General features: G+C 40.7%; 2 protein-coding genes across 2 annotated transcripts; one reads left to right on the forward strand and one right to left on the reverse strand.

The window, feature by feature from the left end:
* The first annotated feature begins 5,558 nt into the window (after nucleotides 1-5,558).
* Nucleotides 5,559-7,474, forward strand: rasd2a (RASD family member 2a). Its single transcript, XM_084744282.1, has 2 exons — nucleotides 5,559-6,292; nucleotides 6,871-7,474. The coding sequence occupies exons 1-2, from the start codon at nucleotides 5,761-5,763 to the stop codon at nucleotides 7,386-7,388; spliced, it is 1,050 nt and encodes a 349-aa protein (XP_084600408.1). The 5' UTR covers nucleotides 5,559-5,760; the 3' UTR covers nucleotides 7,389-7,474.
* Nucleotides 7,475-11,482: 4,008 nt separating this feature from the next.
* On the reverse strand, nucleotides 11,483-18,007 carry rsad1 (radical S-adenosyl methionine domain containing 1). The gene is made up of 9 exons (XM_084745048.1): nucleotides 17,621-18,007; nucleotides 17,308-17,441; nucleotides 15,957-16,161; nucleotides 15,499-15,864; nucleotides 14,168-14,231; nucleotides 13,933-14,080; nucleotides 13,567-13,621; nucleotides 13,314-13,417; nucleotides 11,483-12,086 (listed from the first exon to the last, which is right to left on the reverse strand). Exons 1-9 carry the CDS (start codon nucleotides 17,774-17,776, stop codon nucleotides 11,939-11,941), a joined length of 1,380 nt encoding a protein of 459 aa, XP_084601174.1. The 5' UTR covers nucleotides 17,777-18,007; the 3' UTR covers nucleotides 11,483-11,938.

An 18,007-nucleotide genomic window follows, 5' to 3' on the forward strand; every position in this document is an offset into this window, starting at 1 on the left:
GATTGGAAAATCACTAACAGAAATAGCCGAAGTACACACAAATAGACGTACAGATACTTGTATAAAAAAGACTCTGGTAAAAGTAGAAGTACTTTTGTGGTGTTTTTCATCTTGTAACGTCATTTTTGTCTTGTTACTTTGGGTTTTGTTAGATATTTTTCACCTTGTGCATCTTGTTCTAGTTTTTATATTGTTTTCAGCTTATGTCATTTTGGTTCATCACATAATTAATGTCATTTTTCTTATTGTTACATTGTTTTCGTCTTCTTATGTCTGACATGGTGTTTTTTTAGTTTGTTACAACTTTAACGCCATTTTCATGTTGTTACGTCTGTGGTGTGTGATATGCACTGATGGATACACCAAGGAACTGTCTTTTCTATGTGTTATTGTTCATTTAGGTTGAAATCAGTCTTGATGTCAGGAAGGCAGCGCACAATGATGCAAAATACATCAATAATCCTTTCTTGAAAGCTCTTCATAGTTAATGAAGATAATTCTCAGTTCTCACCTCTGATTAGCACCAATCATGAAGCATTGTTCTAAAATCAAATAATTACAAATATATGTGCTTCCAAAAAATAATTCACATACAAAGTAATGTATGGTATATTAATATCCACTGCAACATTACTGTTGGGTCACAATCTGTTATAAAACTCTAACAAGAGAAATCCAAAGTCTTACTGGGACCCCAGGCACAATATCAGGGTATCAGTTCTTGTTTTATTAGGTGTTCTCTGTCATCTCCAAACTGAGGACTCATGCTGTACAAAATATCCTCACAGGGATGCAGTATAAGCTGCTATGACCCCCAGTGTCATATAATTGTTTACCAGATAATCCATTTTGACTTAATGCATACACAAGAGGATCCAGGGGCTGTATGAAAAAAAACTTCCTAACTTGCAGATCCTGTTTTAGCAGGACTCCCAAAAGATTTTGATATTTTAGTTATGTCATCAACTCCTTACTGGCAGGCCTCCCTGCATGCAGGTTCAAATGTCTGCGGATGATCCAGAACGTAGTGGCGTGTCTGGTCCAAACCAGCACATCACCCTGCTGTTCAGATCACTGCAGTGGCTTCCACTTGTCACCCACATCAAATGCCTCAACAGGGCAACCAAAACAGCTCCCGCCAACCTGAACTCTGAACAGTCAGATCCACACTCCCTCCCTCTGGCTACGCTCTGCCAATGAAAGGCATCTGATTCACCCTGTTATGGAACAGGGCTCTAAGTCAGCAGCTAGACTCCTCACTTTTGTAGTTCCCTGGTGGTGGAATGAGTAACCAAACTCGATATGCAGAGTCCCTCTCAGTCTTTTAGAGAAGAGTAAACACCTCTGCACTTGATAGCCTGCACTGTGCCTCTTGCATGCCTGTAGGCACCTACATCCTATCAGACTCAAACTTTGCTTCATAACACTTACTCATGTTTTTCTATCCTGACTAGATCCTTGCTTGTATTGTATCAACTCTCAGGTGTACATTGCTTTGGATAAAAGTATCTGCTAAATGAAATTGTAAAGTATAATTGTACATTTCATCCAGGGGCCTGACTTATGTCCCCCGTCACACAGACTGTTGTTTGCCTGGTGTGCGTTCTTGTCAGCTCACTTTGGCAAGGAAACCCATCACCTAAAAACGTATTTATTAACCTGATCTTTGCCTTACAGGAGACCTCACGTCTGATTGAAACTTAAAGCAGAGATTTTTTTTTTTCTGACCATTAATTTACAAAGATACACTTTGGCTCCTTGTACTGGCTGACTAACATTAGACCTCCGTGCAGATTTCAAATTACTTTTCAGCTTCTGAAGGGGATCATGCCAGACAAAATTTGGGTAAACACCGGATTTAATTTTGTCCAACAACAAAAATATACTAAGGTGTGCGGTCTGTATTCTGATATCAGGGCGGTATCTTTCTAAGATGGGCTTAAAATCCTGTCAGGGTTAAGGAAAGATCATTTTCTGTAATACGGCCTCTGGAGCACACAAATAATTAACAGCTTTTTGAAAAGGATGGTTTGATGGAGAAAAAGGCACAGTTGTTCAGTATGTTCTGAATCCTGCAATCCACTGACAAGGAGCTGTTCAAATATTGAGATCAGACAAGGCGTTTCCCTCATGCCAGTCATCTTTCACTGTGTTCCCCACCTAAACCTTTACTCTCAAATACCAAATTTAGTGATGCAAATTAATACAATTGTGTTCTATAGTCTATGGGCTCAAGATAAAATAGACCTCAAACAGACCTTGCTGCCTGGCAACTAATTAGTGGTTGTCACCTCTTAAAGGGAAGGTGTTTTCCCTGGAAATAATTTTTCTTTCATTATTCTCTCCCGTCCTCCTGCTATAGTCTTGCGTGTTGCGTCCCATCAGCTCAGTGAACGGTCTACCTGTCAGTTGCAATACATTGATCTGGGATGTCTTGGAGCAGGTCTCTCCCTCTGGGGTGGTTTGTGGCAGCTGATCCAGCTGGGTGGTCAAAAGTTTGTTGCGTTGTTGATCATCTCAGGGTCTGCTGCTCTTTAATCCAAAGCTTCTTTTTCCATTGCTTATGACTGCATTACTGTCATATGTGATACACATTTCTGCAAAATAATAGATTAAAACAGGTTCCAGATGTGGTTTATATGCCATATATTGCCACTGCTTAATGATAGAGAAATGAGAAATGAAATTTCAATAATGAAATCAAATCAAAAACAAAAACACGATCAGCAGTTCTCCTCATTTTTTTTTCATGCTTTGCCTTGCATGTCCTTGTTGTACGTTTAAATACCCCTTATAGCATGCACTTTTTTGTGACTACAGAAGTATGCTGACACCAGGAGAGAGCCTCCAGTCTGTGATACATATTAGGGTTCAGGTTACTCACATGACCACCTTCCCTAAAGGCGGAACTGGTGGATTTTTGCAGGCAAAAACTCAACTGTCGAAGAGTGAAAGAGCTCTCATTGCTGAAAAAAAAAAGATAATTGAAAACCGAGAGGAACTGTGACCTTAAAATTGAAAGTTATATTGAATTGTGGAGTTGGAGAATTGTTACTCCTCCTATGCAGAAACATGTTCCATACTATATTATGTTAGTTATGTCACGCTAACTTGGCACATCTCTTAGTCAAAAAGAGTTTATGGTAATGTGTGTCCAGTCTTTCACAGACTTTCAGACAATACAGTCTACCTTTCCTGCAACACAAGGCTATCCTCAACTTGGTCAACATCCACCTCTGAATCTGTCAGTTGTGCAGTCCTGCAGCAGGCTGTTGGCACAGGTTCGTTGTTTGCACTTAAGCTCTATCTGCAGGGTTACCACTACGCTCTGACCATCTGGTGCATTATGTTAAATGCACATATCCATGTAGAAAGAAAAGACACTCAGGAGTAATAGAATTTGACAAGCTTTTACTTGATCACATCTGACAGAATGTTACATACAACATTTTCGGCCGTCCGGCTTTCATCAGTTTGTGCACATACAAGCATACAACCTAGTGCGTGCAGTGATTGTATGTATGTGTGCGTAACTTTCTGCCAGAAATTATGAAGTAAAAACTCGTTAAATGATATTAATCCTGAGTGCAGCCCTCTCTTCTCTACACTCTTCTCTTGTTTGCACTTCAGGCCATTGACATGTGCACTCTGGTGGTTTGCACAACCTCACAAACTGACAGGACCTTCTTGCCCATTACCCACCTTAATTATCCTTAACTAAAATATCATGTGCTAATAAATGGGCTTATGTTGCATATGTTACAAGGTTTGGTAGCATCATGTAGAAGAAACAGTTTAAAGGAACAATTTGTCACTTTTACTGTGGCTGTCCAATCAGTGTTGATGTTAAATGTAGTCAAAGCAATAAATTCCTTAGTCTGTACTCTACTGACCAAGAAAAGTGAGTTTTCCTTCTCACGGAGCTGTGCAGTAGTGCCCACATGTGCGAGGATGCACTGTGGGCGAGCTTGTGACTCCCACACCTACGTTGCTGTGCATCACCACCCTCGCCTATAACTATTACTTTGTAGGCCAAAACATTGTATTAGGTGACAAATATGCCCCAAGGCAACCCAGAGGCTGAGACAAGAAATCTAAGCTGAAATATCCCAAAGTTCTTCCTTAAAACCAACTACATCCATGATGGGGATGTGGGGGTCACCGCTGATAAAGGGGCCTTAGCAAACTGGAGATGAGATGATTAAAAATGCTAATGACAAAAATTTAAAAGTATATCTTTTCATGATTATTGGGTGTATTAATATAAAATATAGTTTATAATATAGAATATTTAAATGTAGATATAATTTAATTAATAACTGAAAAGTAATATATTAAGATGGTTGTTGTATGAAGATTATAAGGATGAGGATTTTTAAAGACAACTTACAAAAAGGGGCCTCAGCATGGAAAAGTTTGGAAACCCCTGAACTACATCACTGTGACACCACTGGTTTCAGGAAGAACAACAAATTTATCTGCAGGAGAATTCACTTTTCTTGGTCAGTGTAGCTCACACTGAGGAATTTATTGCTTCAGTGAACATCTACATGAAAAGTGCAGAATTTTCCATTTAAATGTTTCATCCTGTTAAAAGCTGAAACTAGACTGCATCATTGAACATGTTTGTGGTAACAAAAATATCTTAGCTACTGCTTTGGGTGAAAACACATTTGTCACTTGCCAATAGTGTATTCAGTGCATGTTGCTTGCTTTTGCAAGTTGTGAAAATGTGCTAATAGGGAAAAATAACAAAATGTCCAATAAATATGAAAAGCCGCACTTGTGGAAATGCAGTCGTGAATTAATATACTTATATTGGCCCTATAAACAATTTAATATAGGTAAGGTTTTGCCCACTCGGACGGTACCACATCTGGTTTGACCTATAAAGTAATACTATAAAGCCAAGGTAATGATGGATGCCCTTATACTGATCTTAGTGGAAAATAAAATCAGATTGCAGTTGCTGACGCCCGTGGTGCAGCAGAGGATTCATCATCAGGTTTCATGAGTCCTACAGCAGAGAGTGAGCTGTTCCTGCAGCCTTTACACAGCAGCACATCGTGATCACTGCACAAATCAATGGGGGCTGTATGCAGACCAAATCCCAAATGCACAGTTATGTCAGACATGGAGGAAAACACTGTGCGGTTTGAACATAAAAATAGGTAAAAAATAGACACTGAAATCACCCCAGCTGACTACTGTCACCATAACAGCACTGAAAGAGAAGAAAACACAATTAATTAGTGCTCATACCTCCAGTGTCCATGACTACAGGGATTTAGGCAATTATGTAGACACTCAGTCAGTCCAGTCATTCCATCCATCCATTTATCCATAATGAAACAGGAAACATTTGTTCGTGAGATGCTAAAAATAGACATTTAATTAGGTTTTCAACACAGCAGGGTGTTTATAATTCTTGATTTAAGTCTGATTTGGATCATTAATAATTTGGAAAGATGCACCAATTAAGTGAAAACTCATCTCTAAATATTTCCAGACTCATTTCTTGAAAGGAAAATTACAAGAAGTGAAGATCCTGCGTGCTTTTTGGGCATCTTGGTTTGCTTGATGCTTCTATAAAAGGAGTGTGTTCTGTGGATGAGACGGTGACGCACACACTGCGCTGGCTCTGAGTGTATAAGAGGAGACACTCGACTCTGTCTCGGCGCACACATGGAGAAGCAACTGGGTTGGTAAGATTTGGATCGCCTCTCGGTGTGTGGAGAAGCTCGGAAGAACAAAATAGAGATGAACGCAACTGAGAAGTTTTACCTTCCCGTTGATGGCATCCTCGAAATGTTCACCTCTCTCACCGGGCAGCCACGCATTACGCACCCAGTCCTCCAGACCAATACCCCAGTATTAACCCAGCAGCAGCACCCCAAAGTCTCAAACATATCGAAGACAGGCATGGGCATCATCAAGACGGTCAAAGGCACCTGGAGACAGCAAGAGAAGAAAGCAAGTAGATCGTCAAGTTCTTGCAATCGGCAGGTTTCCACCGATCTGCACCCAAAGAGGTCAGTGGATCTGCTGGAGCTGGGTCTGACCAAGCCCAGGAACTGTCACAGGATAGTCGTGCTGGGCGCACCCAAAGTGGGAAAGACCAACATCCTCCAGCGGTTCTTGGGCAACGAGTTTGAAGAGAAGTATGAACCCACAAGCGAGGACTTCCACAGAAAACTGTTCCACATAGGAGGCGAGGCGTACCAGGTGGACCTGCTGGACGCAGCGAGTGAGAGGAACTTCCCTGCCAAGCGGAGGTTATCTATACTGACAGGTGAGCACAGGTTCATTATAAAGAAGCATTATAAAAAATCTTGAGCAGTTTTGGCTGCAGCTGACGATTATTTTCACTGTCGATTAATCTGCCGATTATCTTCTCAGTGTTTTCAAAAACCCAAGATGACATCCCTAAACGTCTTGAGTTGTTCACACCCCAAAAATATTCAGTTTCTGTCATAGAAAAGTTAATTTAAGAAGCTGAAATCACAGAATGTTTTTTTTAATTAATCGCCAACCATTTTTGACTACTTAACTACTACTTAATTATCTCAGATTCTAGCTTTATGACCGTAAACTGAATATTTTTGGGTTGTGGACAAAACAAGACATTCGGGAACGTCATCTTTGGCTTTTGAACCACTGATTGCCATTTTCCACCATTTTTTTGACATTTTACTGACGGAACAATTCTTCGAGAAAAACAAGAAAAATATTGACAGATACTACAATGAAAATAAACGTTGGTTGCAGATATACTATCTATCTATCTATCTATCTATCTATCTATCTATCTATCTATCTATCTATCTATGACCTGATCAATAATCAAATTGATCCTCTTTGTGTCTGCAGGTGACACCTTCCTGCTCGTCTTCAGTCTGGATAACAGAGACTCTTTCCATGAAGTCTGTGAGCTTCTCGTCGAGATCAAAGCTGCCAAAGCAAAGTTACTGAAATTAAAACATCCAGCGAGAGTTCCGGTGGTGATCTGCGGGAACAAAGCGGACCTGGAGCCGTCGAGCAGAGCCGTGAGCCGGGAGGAGGTGACAGAAATCCTCGGTGAGGATGTCGCTTACTTCGAAACCTCGGCTAAAGACTGCACTGGGCTGGAAGGTGCGTTCAGAGCCCTCGCTTCTCTGGGCGGACTGCCTGATGAGACCAGCCCGTCGCGGCACCAGCTCATCCCCATCCTCACCTACCAGTCGCTGTGCATCGGTCAGCGGGGCAGGAGCTGGAGCCGGACTCGGGGAGTCGGTGCGCCCTGTGCCGCCATGGACCCTCTGGCGCGCCGGCCGAGCTTCACCAGCGACCTGCAGCTGGTGCTGAGATCCAACAAACACAACAAACCCGAGAGGTGTCACATTCAATGAATCGTGAGCCTTCTCGATAAAACCAATTGTAGTAGTATGCTGCAATGTCGTATTATGTAAGGAGTTATACTCTGTATAGCACCTGGCTGGACCAGTGCATTCATACTTTGTTTTATGTAAATGTATTATATTATGCTATAATAAATATTATATTTCTAATTATTTACACGTGTGCTTCATCATTTGTTATATGATTTTTATTTCAGACATGCCAAAATTTTCCTACAAATACATTTAAAAAATCCCTTTCATTCATCACTTATGACCCACTAAGAGTGTGATGGTGTCTGTATCTGCAGTGAGCCTACTCTCATATTATCTCATTATTTTTTCTGTGTTACATAAAACGTCTGTATTTCACGTCTTGGAAGTGTGATTCAATGATCAGCTATCTTTCTGTTGCGTTTAGGAACAGCTCAGACAAATTCTACTAATGCTACTTTAAAGAAACAGATCAAAGAGATGAGGAAATTATCTCTTGCGTTCTTTTCCGTCCCTATGACATTACAGACATGCAATGTCCTGGGGTTAATGTTCAGTGAGCAGGTCGTTATCCAAAAATAAACCCCAACTGAGGGGTTTTATTCCATGGTTACCTACAAAAAATATCACCTGCAACGGTCTTCTATACAGAAATGGACCTTAGGTTGCTGCAACTGACCAATCAGAATCAAGTATTTAACAAAGCTAATAAATCTTTATGATGCATGATCTTATCAATAGGGATCTAACAATACCAAAAACTCAAGATACTAATATTAATACCACAATGAAAAGTCCCCAATACAACATTTATCACAATACTGTAAAACGAAGAAAAATATACCACTTGAGAAACTGTTCTTTATTAAATAAACACATTTTTTTTGTTTCCACAAATTCATTTTTTCCTTTGAACTTAAAGTGCTTTTTCTTTCCTTCTTTAAAGCAGTTCCCAATAAAGTTTTTTAAACTGTTGTCATGGACCAGAGGAAGGATTCCTGAACTAAACACCTTTGAATCCTTATTAAGTTTCCTGTAACACAATATTCAATTTTCATGATACTCTCAGAAAAGTCAATAATTTTTCTTTGGAGTCAGTTGCACAGTTCTTAAGTAATCATTGCAGGTCTACTGTAGAGTGGGTTGTGAAAGAGAAATGAAGGGTTTTTACTAGAGAAAGGATAAAAATGGAACTTCCTACTCAGCAGCAGTGAGAGCAGCTGAGACTCTGATGTGGGCTCTCTCCATGGTGCTGATTTCACTGAGTTCAGTGTGTCTCTCTCCTCTCGCCCACCTCCCCCTCTGCAACAAACGATGCTCTTCCTCCTTTGTTTCCTCTGAATGCCAGGGTGACACATGAGTGTGTAGACTGTTGCTGCTGATTAAACAGGCGGTGTCACACCTCGGTCCTCTGTGCCATTTCACTACGTCGTGGGCGGAATGGAGATAATATGAACAATCTCTCGAGTCTGGCAACAAGAGAAGACGTTTAAGGTCTGTGGTTGAGTCATCTCCTCCAACACACTTATGATCATGTTTTGCATAAACACTTAAAAAAACACCTGCTTGCCAATCTTCATGACATCTGACAATTAGTCGATCGATGGATTAGTTGCCAACTATTTAAATAACTGATTTATCGTTTCTATAATATTTCAAACAAATGTCAAACATTTTCTAATTCCATCTTTTAAAATATGAGGTTTTGCTGTTGTCATTTATGATTTATGAGTAAATGAAGTCTTTGGGTTTTGAACTGCTGGTTGGACAAAAAATCTGACAGCATCTCTAGTTTTAATGAGTATTTTCACAATTTTTGAAATGTTATAGACTAAATGATTGATGGGATAGTTCAGATGATTTGATGTGGGGTTCTTACCAATACTCAGTGTATTGCCAACCTTAGTTAATGGTCAGCATGCCCCTGTTTGGAGCACCAGCATGGAAGCTGAACATTGAACTACTATGGGCAGGGTCAGCTTCACAAGTTATTTGAGGTATTTTTAAACAAGACCCACCTAAAAAACTTCCACTTTAAGTGTATACTATATTTTGAATGTTTTCACCACTTAATTTCACTGCCAGAGACCCTTTTCAGACAAAAAACCACCGTTACACAAGCTAAAAAGTTAACCAACCAAACTCCATTAGAGAAATCAGTAATTTTACCTCACAGAACACTGGAGTTGGTGCTCTACCACTGCCTTGATCAGTTGGTTTGTTTGTGTTATTGTGTGAATATAGTGAGTCTGAAGTAACCCTTTAAAACACTGAAATCACACAATGACACAAGCAAAGTAACAGACCAAGGCAGCAGTCAGCCAGTCACTCCTGTGTTCTCCTAGGTAAAATGGAGTTTGGTTGATTCGGAGAGAATGGTATTTGGCTCGTGTAACGGTAGTTTCCCATCAAAAATCGCTGACTGACGACAAAGAAAAGCAGTGAAAGTATTCTAAATACAACGTACACTTAAACTGATATTGGTTCTTTCTATCTGGACTGTTCTTAAGTGGCTAACAAATCTTTTTTTGCTGACCCTGTCCATAGCAGCATGTTGCAAGTAAGTACTTTATACAACCCCACATAAAATAACTCCAACTATCCCTTTAATTGTGAAACTATACTATAACTAAACTGAAAATAATCATTAGTTGCAGCCCTACTCTACAGTTCTTCAGAAAGAAACTGTGGGCGTTCCATTCAGAGTGCCCTTGGTTTATGAAAAGGATGTTTTGATGGAGAAAAAGCCACGTCTTTTCATTACGTTCTGGCTCCACAAATGAACTGACAGAGTGCTGTTCAAATGTTCACTTCAGAAATGTTATTTCCTTCTTCAGCTTTCACTGTGTTCCCTGCCTAAACATCCACTCTCAAATACCACGTTTATTGATGCAACTTGCAATCATGTTCTTCACAAAAGCAAATGATTTATGCCCTTACACTGATGTTCCCAGCTTAAATCTCTTCTAACAGCGGAAAATAAAACCTGACTGCAGTTGCTGAAGCTGTCAATGCGGCAGGGACTCATCACCAGGCTTCATGAGTCCCACAGTAGAGAGTGAGCTGTCTCTCCAGCCTTTTACACTGACACCAAATCGTGATCACTGCAGAAATCAATGGGGGCTGCATGCAGGATTTGTTCATACCAGACTCATAAAACAACTGAAACCCAAGTGCACAGCTACAGTATGTCAGGCTGTCCTGGCACGTAGGAAAGAACTGCGTGGTGGTTATGTGAACAGAAAAGTCCACTAAAAAACACACCAGGCGGAAGTCTGAAAACATACCAAATGACTATTGTATTGCAACAGAATGAACACAGTTAATTAGGGCTCACAGTTTCACACCTCCTGAATCCATAACTGCAGGGATTTGGTATTTGCTCTCTCTATCAGTTCATTCATCTATTTATCCATAATGAGACAGGCAACATCCAATTGTTCTTTCACTAGTTAAAACACTAAAACATGGTTAATTGAAATAAACACTTCTGAACTGACTACATCAGCCTGTGTTTTATGAATCATCTCTAAATGTAAAAGCACTTCAAAGGCAATCAACCTTGCAGGAGACACATCGTTAGTGTTCTCTGAATGGTTTCTGATAAACTGAACTGGCTGGTGAACAATGACTCATTCATTCCTAATTACAGTCCCTCCTTAATACTTTATGATTACTTCCTCTCTGTATTCCCTAAAGTAAAGTGAGACAATACTCAGTAGTTAATAAGTATTCCTTCATTACCTTATGATTACTTTCTGTGTCTCATAAAGCAGTGGCTTTCAACCTGAGGGTTGTGACCCCTAAGGGGGTTGTGAGATGATTTCTTGGGGTCGCGAGGAATTATTAAGGAAGTACTTATTAACAATTCATCAATTATCAAGTTTGTTCCCTGGTAACTGCTCCCCAGCTCAATGATAAAATTCATTATTCATTAATTACTGTCCACTTTATTCTTCACATAAATAATGAACAAATAATGGATCCACTGAGAGCTGGCTGGGAAATTAATATTAATTTGGATTTTATGCCATCTACAGCATCATGTGTGAAACGACCATGATGTTACTGCATGTGGTGATATGAATCGAGTCTGAGATTTTGACAAATACTCCGCCTGTAAGGCTTTTATTGCTAAAATGAAATCTGTTAGTCAGTTTGCTGAACATGGTGGCTGCTTTAATCTGGAGCTACATTCATCTGTTCAGTGCGTTTAATAACTCTCAATTACAAACACATACCGGAAAGGTATTCAACTTGAGCAATTTCCTTCACACCAGGAGTGCAATATTTACATTTACATGACTTAATGAGGAGCGTTCAAGAAGAAATGGGATGACTGCGTCTGGAGACTTTTAAAAAAATATTAACCTGTAATGTTGCAAGTCTCATCCGTGACAGTTCTTTCAGAGTACAGGCCTGTTTTATATCTCCATAACCACAGTTAGATAAGGGGATATTAGTGGTCAATTTATGGTAGTTTCGGATACCATGACAACAGCTTTACATGTCCTAGAGTCATCCTAACAAGCTGTCTCTGACGTTTATCTGCTCCATTAACATTCCTGTCATCGTGGGCTGGAGACTGTTTTTGTTTGTCCATCAGTGTTTTGGTCCTTCTGTGGCCTCTGACTGGTTTGTCTTTCCAGCTCCACCAACAGAGCCGGCAGCATGCTGTCCAGTAAGGCCAGACCATCCCAGGAGCAGCGCAGGCCTCTAATAAGGAAAAAGAAAAAGGAAAAAACAGATAAGACTTTAAGACACAAGTGTGGAGCTGTGGCAATTAGTCGATTGACAGAAAATTAACCTGCAATCATTTTGATAATCAATTACTTACTTTATGATGTTCTAAAGACTTTTTTCGACATTTCCTGGTTCTACTTTCTTAAATGTGAGGATCTTCTTAGTTTTGTATTATAGTTAATCCAATGTTTTGGGGTTTCACAGTGCTGGTCAAGTAAAATAAGCCATTTGAATACTGGCTCTGAGAAATCATAATAGGCATTGTTGCCCATTTTCTGACAAAGTGATTAAAATAATATGCTTTTTCTGTCTCCCAAGATTTCCTTGTAGGGAAATGGGTTTATTCTAATCTACCACAACAAATGATCTGGCCTCAGGCCCAGTGTCCACCAAAGTATTTTTTTCCCTGAGCTGAAAACACCAGGTGCTCCTCTGAAAACACTCATCTGAGAACACATGAGAGCACTTTGGATGCGCAGGGTTATTTAGGCTGAGACGCTCTAGTTGCTATGATACAGAATGTCCTCAAAAGCCTTTAATATATTTTTTTGCAAAACACTGAATGTAAAGATGTCAGCCAAGGTGGAGTAGCCTACTTGCTGTGGATGCAAGGAAAACTGAAGTACGTATGGTGAGTGGAGAGACCTGCTGTTGTCTGTGGGTTCATGAAATTTTACATGCGAGGAAATCTCAGTGAGTACCGTCACTTAGTTTAAGAACTGAAGCTGGACAGAGCCCATTTCAAGGGGTACAAGCAGGGCACAACTTGTGTTAGCATATTTAAGATGAAACTTTTTCAACTCTCAGCAACCAGAAAGAAATGTCAAATCCTCAATGCACAACAGTCTCTCAGTGCCTCGTCATGCTGCAGGCTTTTGTGGCAGTGTCTAAATATGCTGAGTTCCCACAGGAAAGAAACTGAAAAATATGCTGGCCTCAGGAAAAAAATGCTTTGGTGGTCACAGCCCTGAAAAAGGGTATCACTCACTTATAACAGAACAGAACCAGACCAGAAACATCATCTACCTCACAGATATTTCTTTCACATACCTGCAGTTCAGAAATGTTGTAAGGGTGAGCCGTTTACATCTAAAAGAGAACATGGTTCTTTTTCCATGGAGGCCACCATGTTTTTAGCCCAGAACTTCCAGTGAAAATGTCAGACAGAATTCAAGTATTGCAAACTGAGTCATACGTCACCTTTCATCAAGAATGAGTCGTCCACTCTGTAGAAACTCTTGGACTTCAGTGGACGAACCAAAGGCTTCACGGAGGCCCAGCTGAGGGCTAAACAGCTCCCAGTGCTGCAGAAAAAGTAGACAAACAACATCATCACGTGTCAAAATAGACGGATTACTGAGCACCACCTTCACTGAGAGAAAAGATAACATAAAAACTCGGCTGAATAGAATATTTTCTATTGCTGTGTAACATGTCGGTGAAAAGGCTTCACCTTGTGATTAATGCCCTCGGTCATTCTCATTCCCATCATCAACACCTCCTCCAATCTGCCAGAAAAAACATCTTTCATTAGAGAACTTACAGTCTGATAACAAGGACAGGACAGACTGAATGGGCGAGTCTAATGATAGCGTTTCACAAGGACAAAATGTTTGAAAGAACAAGCACATGTACAGCGACCTCCAACACTATGTTTCTCACACTGTGCTAAATAACACTTGTTGATTGGCTCATACATGATAACTACATCACACATGGGCTGAGAGTTTGTGGAAACGACAGATGCCCCCTTGTGTAAATACTGTATATGCACTCATTAGCAGACAGAGCGTTACTGCCTGTAAGTGCAACAGCTCACAGTTCAAGATGGCCGAGTCGAATCCGCCTCCGTGTCCCATGTCCCCTCTGCTGGACTTCACGGATCCACACGTCAGGCTCCAGAGTCTGGGTCCGGGCCTCCCGAGAGACACCTCCCTCCCTCAGTGGAACAAACCGCCCGTGTGCTCCTGTCACACACAACAGCATCACAACTAACTTTCCCACCAGTGCGACATTTCATCAAATCGCTGCTTTCAGAACAGATAATCGTTCACCTGGGCCGACACCGATGTATTGTCTTCCCTTCCAGTAGCTCATATTGTGATGACTCACTGCGTTCTGCATAATGAAAAGTGAAGTATTATTGAGTTGTCGTGACTGTTCATGAGGCCACGCAGTGCAAAACAGAGCAGACATCTGCAGTGCTGATGGAGTGTTTGTCAAGACATTTCGTCAAAAACAAAACAGCGACGCTGAGTAACAATCAGCATCTCTGACTATAAATAGCAGCACACAGCTTTTGTTTTTGAGGCAGACTTCTTTGCATTTGTTGTAACAGTGACGTCAGTTAAAAACCTCAATTCCAAAAAAGTCGGGATGTTGTGTAAAAAGGAAATAAAACCTTAATTCAATTATTTCAGCCTATATTTAACTGAAAACAGAACAGTATCAACACAGTTTTTCACAAAGAGGTGATCCTCACCCTTTTCTTCCTTGTGAACAACTGAGCCTTTCACGGACACCCCTTTAATACCCAGTCATGACACTATCACCTGATAACAATGGACCTGTCTTTTGTCGCTCCTGTCCCAACCTTTTTGAAATGTGTTGCGGGCCTCAAAATTGAATTGTTTTTTTTGTAAATATACACTCATTCTGTATTTATCAGTTTGAACATTAAGTATCTTATGTTTGTAGCATCAAGTCAAAATGATTTGCAAATCATTGTAATGTTTTTTATGTTTTACACAGTGTACAAACCTTTTTGGAATTAGGGTTACCCAAAAGCAGGATGTTTTGTTTATAAATGTTAAAAGCTAATTATTTATTCAAATATTAGATTGGTCTCCAATGTTCAAAACATATGTGAATAACTATTGTTCAGTCTTTAACTTAACTAATTTTGTATGTAAAATATGAATGAAAGTACCTAATTAATTGTTTTTTAAAAATGTTTTAAAAGTTGGCACATGAAAAGGGGGAAATGTTACATTTTTACCCAATATGGGCAATGTATGTTGGGAGATACAGTCTAAACTGGACTCTAAAGGTCATATTTTGAAAAAAGAAATCATGAAATTTTGCCATTGTAGCTTTGATAAATTATAAAATAGTGATTTATTAATTTTCCAAACCATTTCTATGTGCATAGAAATTTGAAGTTGAACTATTTCTCCTGTGTAAGAGTGAAACTGTTTATTTCATTATGGTTTCTGTGTTTTAAATGCTGCTGTAATGCATTTTTATTTCTTGTATAAAGCACCGCCTTCAGTTTTCCAAAGGTTCTCAACTAAAAAAAACCTGCCTTTCCTCTAACCTTTACTCAAGAATCAGTAAGGAGGTGAGGAGGACAATCAGTGAACTGTCTTTTCTGCTGAGGACTTACAGGTCTTGCAAAGTTGGACACCTCGTACTGCAGAAAGCCATGCTGGTGGAGCGTCGTCCTGGCACACTGGTACATCTCTGCTGCCACATCCTCAGCAGGAACGGTCACTTCTCCTCCCTGTACCTGTTTGAACAGCTGGGTGCCTCGCTCCAAGGTCAGCTGGTACAGAGACACGTGGTCGTCGCACACCTTCAACAGCTCCGACAACTCATTCTCCCAGGATTCAACGCTCTGTTTGGGCCGTCCGAACATGACGTCCACCGACACCCTCCCGGGGCACAGCCTCCTGGCCTCTTCAATAGTTTGCAAGGCCTGATGGGAACTGTGGTCTCGTCCAAGAACTTTCAAATCCTCATCCTGCAAAGACTGGAGGACTGAATGTGTCATATAGAGACTGTGCAGCTATATAAATCACAATTTAATCACCTGTGATCAGTCTTTATTGATTATATACTCACCTGGACCCCAACGGAGAAACGGTTCACCCCAGCGCGGCAGTAGTCCTCTAACCTTGACTTGCCCTCTGGAGTAGGGTTGACCTCCAGTGTGACCTCAGCCTGATCTGAGAGATTCGCCTTCCTGGAAACAGTTTCCAGGACCGCAGCGATGGTTGAGGGGTGAGCCAGGCTCGGAGTCCCACCACCAAAAAACACTGACGTAATGCTGCGAAGAGAAAGCAAAATTAAAGGGAAAATTTTGCACTTTTCATGTGGATGTCCAGACAGTGGTGATGGTAAATGCAGCAAACTGAAGCAATAACTTCCTCAGTGCTGCTACATTGACAGAGAAAGTTTAATTCTTCTGCTTTCGGAGCTGTGTCAGCAGTTTCTACATGTACTAGGATGAATTGTGTGCAAACTTCTGACGCCCACACACGTTACTGTGGATCATCACCCTATAAGTTTTACTTTCTTGGCTAAAACACAGGCCCAGTTTCAATCCAGCCTCCTCATACCTACACTCTCTCTCCTTTTGAGCATTTGCATAGAGGGTCTGCCACATTAAGCATCATTCCAAACAACTTAAGCTTAAGGGGAAGTGGGTTACAGTCCTCTCGGGTGCAGCACCTCTTTTGTGTCCAGGATGGAGGAAAGGATAAGTAATAAGTTGCCTTACTTCAAACTGCCATCTGATTGTCTATTTTTGTGCACACATGACAGAGCAACATCATATTTTTGAATAATCGTGTGGTTGTGGAAGCAGTATTAATTTATTGTCCTGAATAAATTAAAAAACAATGGATTTCAGGTGCGCCCAAAAAATCATGAACACAGAAATCATGAACCACATAACTCCATAATTCAGTACTAGGGTTTTCAGTGCTGTCATGTTCAAAAACCTGTTGAGAGGAAAACTCCCTTTTTCCTTTACAGTGACTTTAAGAGACCCTCCACAGCCAGCAGTGTGCTTCACCTGGAGGTGGAGATCAGGTGTGCGCTCCAATACTCATACTGCCGTGCTATTTCGTATGCCAGAAAAAGATTGAATATGTCCCAATACATAGTTTGTCAAAATCCGCATGCCAAATATACCATCTTGTCGCATTCTGATCCGCAATACTTTGCGATGAGTGTATGAGCACGAGGGTCAAAATTCAAGGAACCATGTTATGAGGAAGTAGTATGTCCCAATTATATGCACACCACATGCAGCAGTTCATACTTTGTTGGGGCAACTGCAGTGCAAAACCTAAGAGGTTAAGAGGATGTAGGAGGAACTAAACATTTTGCAGCAAAAAAAAACTCAGCTTTCTCTGTCAATATAGCACACACTGAGGAGTTTATTCCTTCAATTAATAAATTATCATACCAGGATACATGACTGAGCTGCAACAACGTCTCCGTCTCCCTCTGAAGACACTCAGTCATTATGTGGTCATTGTTCTCCCTGGATATATACTTGTTGAAGTTGCAGTAGGAGCATCTCCTGAGGCAGTAAGGCCACTGCAGAAGAGGAAAAGGAAGGTCATTTTGACATAATTTGGGCAAACTTTCAAGACATGGCATAGTATTTGCATTAGACAGAAAAAAATAGATTTAATCAAGATGCTCTGGCAGATGCGTGCGTTTGTGTCTGCATAGAAATATTTAATAATAAGTTAAATTGAGCAAAGCTGGCTCACGTGCACGTATAGAGACGCCTGTTTGGTGAGATGTGGGGAGACTGTGTCTGTCCATCCAGAGACATCTTCGATTAATTCTCTGCTGGAAGTGTGAGAGAAGCAGCGCAGAGCCGAGCAGAGGGCACGTCTGAGCGCACACAGTGCGTGTTTAACCATCCTGGAGACAGTCTATCTGACCACACGTGTAAATATCTGTGTGACTGAACCATGGTCGTCCTTCACGTCAACACGTGGTCCCATTATAACAGCTACACACGCCTGGCTCCTTCAATAACAGATACCTGTAGCAAAGTTTATGTCAACAATGCGGCCAAAGCCACAATCCACTTTGTCGTTTCACGTCCTAACATTATGCTTCCTGTGCACCGCTCCAAACGGTCGCGTCTA

The sequence above is a fragment of the Lutjanus erythropterus genome, chromosome 19, assembly GCF_056507025.1.
Source record: "Lutjanus erythropterus isolate fLutEry1 chromosome 19, fLutEry1.hap2, whole genome shotgun sequence".
NCBI classification, from domain to species: Eukaryota; Metazoa; Chordata; class Actinopteri; order Lutjaniformes; family Lutjanidae; genus Lutjanus; species Lutjanus erythropterus.

Bases quoted from the DNA above. Each gene is read 5' to 3' on its own strand.
- rsad1 (XM_084745048.1), bottom strand. From the start codon at position 17,776: ATGGTTAAACACGCACTGTGTGCGCTCAGACGTGCCCTCTGCTCGGCT. The intron at 14,232-15,498 runs GTAAGTCCTCAG...TTCATTATGCAG, and splicing joins TGTCCAACTTTGCAAGACCT to AACGCAGTGAGTCATCACAA. The intron at 13,622-13,932 runs GTGAGCTGTTGC...TTTTTCTGGCAG, and splicing joins CGACTCGGCCATCTTGAACT to ATTGGAGGAGGTGTTGATGA.
- rasd2a (XM_084744282.1), top strand. From the start codon at position 5,761: ATGAACGCAACTGAGAAGTTTTACCTTCCCGTTGATGGCATCCTCGAA. The intron at 6,293-6,870 runs GTGAGCACAGGT...TTGTGTCTGCAG, and splicing joins GAGGTTATCTATACTGACAG to GTGACACCTTCCTGCTCGTC.